General features: G+C 41.0%; 1 protein-coding gene across 2 annotated transcripts in view; it reads right to left on the bottom strand.

Moving 5' to 3' along the window:
* Window positions 1–2,868, bottom strand: part of ahr2 (aryl hydrocarbon receptor 2) — a 53,287-nt gene that overhangs the window by 4,385 nt on the left and 46,034 nt on the right. For both annotated transcript variants that reach the window (XM_025062367.1, XM_017038833.2), the window contains exons 4-7: window positions 2,616–2,705; window positions 1,110–1,236; window positions 889–1,028; window positions 561–763 (exon numbers count right to left, since the gene is read on the bottom strand). In XM_025062367.1, coding sequence (XP_024918135.1) covers window positions 561–763; window positions 889–1,028; window positions 1,110–1,236; window positions 2,616–2,705 — 560 coding nt within the window. The remainder of the gene's footprint in view (window positions 1–560; window positions 764–888; window positions 1,029–1,109; window positions 1,237–2,615; window positions 2,706–2,868) is intronic.

Genomic DNA, 2,868 nt, shown 5'->3' with positions numbered 1-2,868 from the left:
CAGGGAAGGCCTTGTTTTCAGCAGAAACAGAAGAACAACCATGAAGAAGCAGACCAACATTGACTAAATACTTTGGACAGTTTAAGTCTTTTATGCAACGAGAATTAGTCTAAACAACACTTGCAAAACAGCAAACAGATCAGTTCCATAGTGTAGCAGTAAGCATGCCTGCCTCCAGAGCATAGAGTCCCGGGTTTGATTCCCAGAGGAACCACATGCTTGGCGCCTGCTGGGGGCAGCCTATTAACAACATATCTGCTGTTTACACAAGAATTTCCTAAATATGGGATCAATATAGTTTAAATAGTTGTGACCCAACAAAATATCTCTGAATATGTTTAAATCTCTAGAAAGTTAGTTAGTGCAGAAACTGAAACTCTTTCTTATTTTTTTACCCTGCAGAGAAACACTGCACCAGGTCTGGACTTTGGCCATGTCTGAGGATAAATTAATATAGATTATACTACATTTTCTAAACACCATTTCTGTTAACTCTGTGTGTTGTCTTTACATTTCTAACTAAAGTTGACTCTTTCCATATCCTGTTCCTGTTTGTCTACCTCGTGTCGATGCTCATGGGAGTGAAGTCTAGCTTGTGTTTGGTCTGGAAAATTAGCGCCTTGGTCCGGATCTCCACGATTGACGGTGGCTGCAGCGGCATAGCGATGGAGAAGAGGGCGAGCTGAGGGGGTGCCAGCGTCCCATCTTCCGCCATCTGGCTCTGACCGTGGAGGAACTTCAGACGGCCGTGGAAGTTCAGTGCCTAAAATACCAAAATAAAAACCTATGTTTACTCACCTTCAGGTGAAGCAACCATTTCCTGACTGTGAAAACAAGGTTAGGACATTTGAAGGAGCTCCTGCAGTGAAGACCCTGGAGCTTAGTTACCAGGAAGCCAGAAGAGTTGTCCAGCAGGCAGCGAAACCGACAGCAGAAGTTTCTCTCCAGGAAGGAGGAGTTTTCTGGAGGGACAGCCTGAGGGTCAAACACCATCAGACCACTGCTGATGTCTGCAGACCTTTGGTCACCTGTGAATCAAGATGACAATGTTGGACTGGTTCTCGTTCTTCTTTCTGTCAGCCAATGGGGTGGAGGTGGTCTGGACTTACTGTGACTGTCCTCCGCACCGTCAGCTTTGCCAGAATTAGGCTTGAAGGCGAAGTGAAGCTGCTGCCTGAACAGAGGTCTGTCGTCTGTGTGAATCAGCTCAAACACACTCTGATGGACCACGTCAGACTGAAAACAATACACAAACATTGTTCAAATGCTTATCTCCAAAATATTTTCTTATTGGAACATGTGTGTAAAACTATTGCATATGGATTGGATAATGTAAACAAACTCAGAAAACACAACTAATAGTAGTCCTGGGGGAGCTGGGGATATAGACAACGGCTGCTGGTTCAAAGCCTTTTTGTGGCCACAAAGTGAACAAAAATAGCTGATACCTAAAAGACACAAACTAGTTAGATTTTTAAAAAAGATTTTTAAAGTTCTTGGTGGAGAAACGCTAGTAGAAAGCAGAATACACTGTAACAATGGCTACAAATCTGCTATGAATTACACATGACAGGTAAATACATAAGTGAATACATTGAGAAGCATCAACAGATAAAAGTTTGCCAAAAATACATTTAAGATATTTCATTGTGTGTTCATGTGTTTGGAACAATTTCTTTCAATTTAATTTAATTATTTTCATTTATTCTAATGAAAACATTGATTGTAATAATCCAAGTCTTGGTTGGTGTTAAAAAAAAAATCTAAAAAAATCTCCTTGTGTTTGTGTTTGTTTGTTCTTGTCACCAACCTTTTAGCCCTCAAACACACATGCAGGTTTTTGTATTTTGCAAGCCCTATATGCATAATTTAATCCTCCCCCTAACTCTAATCTGGCCTCTTAATCTACCTCCTTCCTACATTTTTAACTGCCCTCACTCAGTAGGGACCTGCTGATTCATACTGTTCTTATTCCAGGTTCAAATGTCTGACTTAACCATTAAAGAAGGTCAAGGAGTGTCCTGGGTTCCACCACAACCACAGAGGGTCTGAGGGGACGTGAAAAAGAACAGAATGTTCAGTATGACAGATGTGAGACTCTATGAAGGGAACTGAAACTGACGTCTGTCCCTGTGTACGGTTCTGTATCTTTAAACCTTGTTTATGAGGAAGTTGAGTAGTTTGGTGAAGTTGTTTTGCACCTGACAGAGTTACCTTCAAATCTTCAAATCACATAGTAGTTTCCTTTTAGTTCCTTTCCCCTTATATACAGTTCGAGGTGCATTAAAGCACCTGCATGTTTCATAAAGGGGACTGTGTTCTTTGGGTTTAATGTCTCTCCCTTCCTTCTTTTTAGACAGGTTATGTTTCTTTGTCCTAAGAGGTTTTACAATCTATCTTGATCAGGTAAAAAAACAGTCTGTTCCAGGAATAAACAAAAGAAAATGTTGTCATATATTTTGGAATGTTATTTATTTCAATTAATAATGATTAACTATGACTATGATTTTTTTTTTTTCCGAATCCAACTTGATCGGGTCGAATATCAGATGTTCATGTTTTTACATTAGCAGGAATATAACCTAAGATGGCAGATGGGAGACAAGGATTTCTACCTGATGGAAGCCCAGGTAGTCCTGGATGGTGGGGGATGTGTAGAAGATGTAACCCTCAGCTGACACAACCAACACGAAGCCATTCAGCGCCTGTGAAAAACAAATACAAAAACTTGATTCTTTTTCAATTCCCTTTGTTTTTTCTTCTTTTCTTTTGCATCTGGTTCATTCACATGGTACATTTTCAATGTGGTGGCAGCAGCGGCAGCAGCCACAGCCGCAGCCGGCGGGAGCACGACACGCAAGGGGGGTG

This window comes from Cynoglossus semilaevis, chromosome 14 (genome assembly GCF_000523025.1).
Source record: "Cynoglossus semilaevis isolate Cse_v1.0 chromosome 14, Cse_v1.0, whole genome shotgun sequence".
In the NCBI taxonomy this organism is placed as follows: domain Eukaryota; kingdom Metazoa; phylum Chordata; class Actinopteri; order Pleuronectiformes; family Cynoglossidae; genus Cynoglossus; species Cynoglossus semilaevis.
The sequence above is the reverse complement of the archived record's forward strand: the minus strand, read 5'-3'. Positions and strand labels throughout refer to the sequence as shown.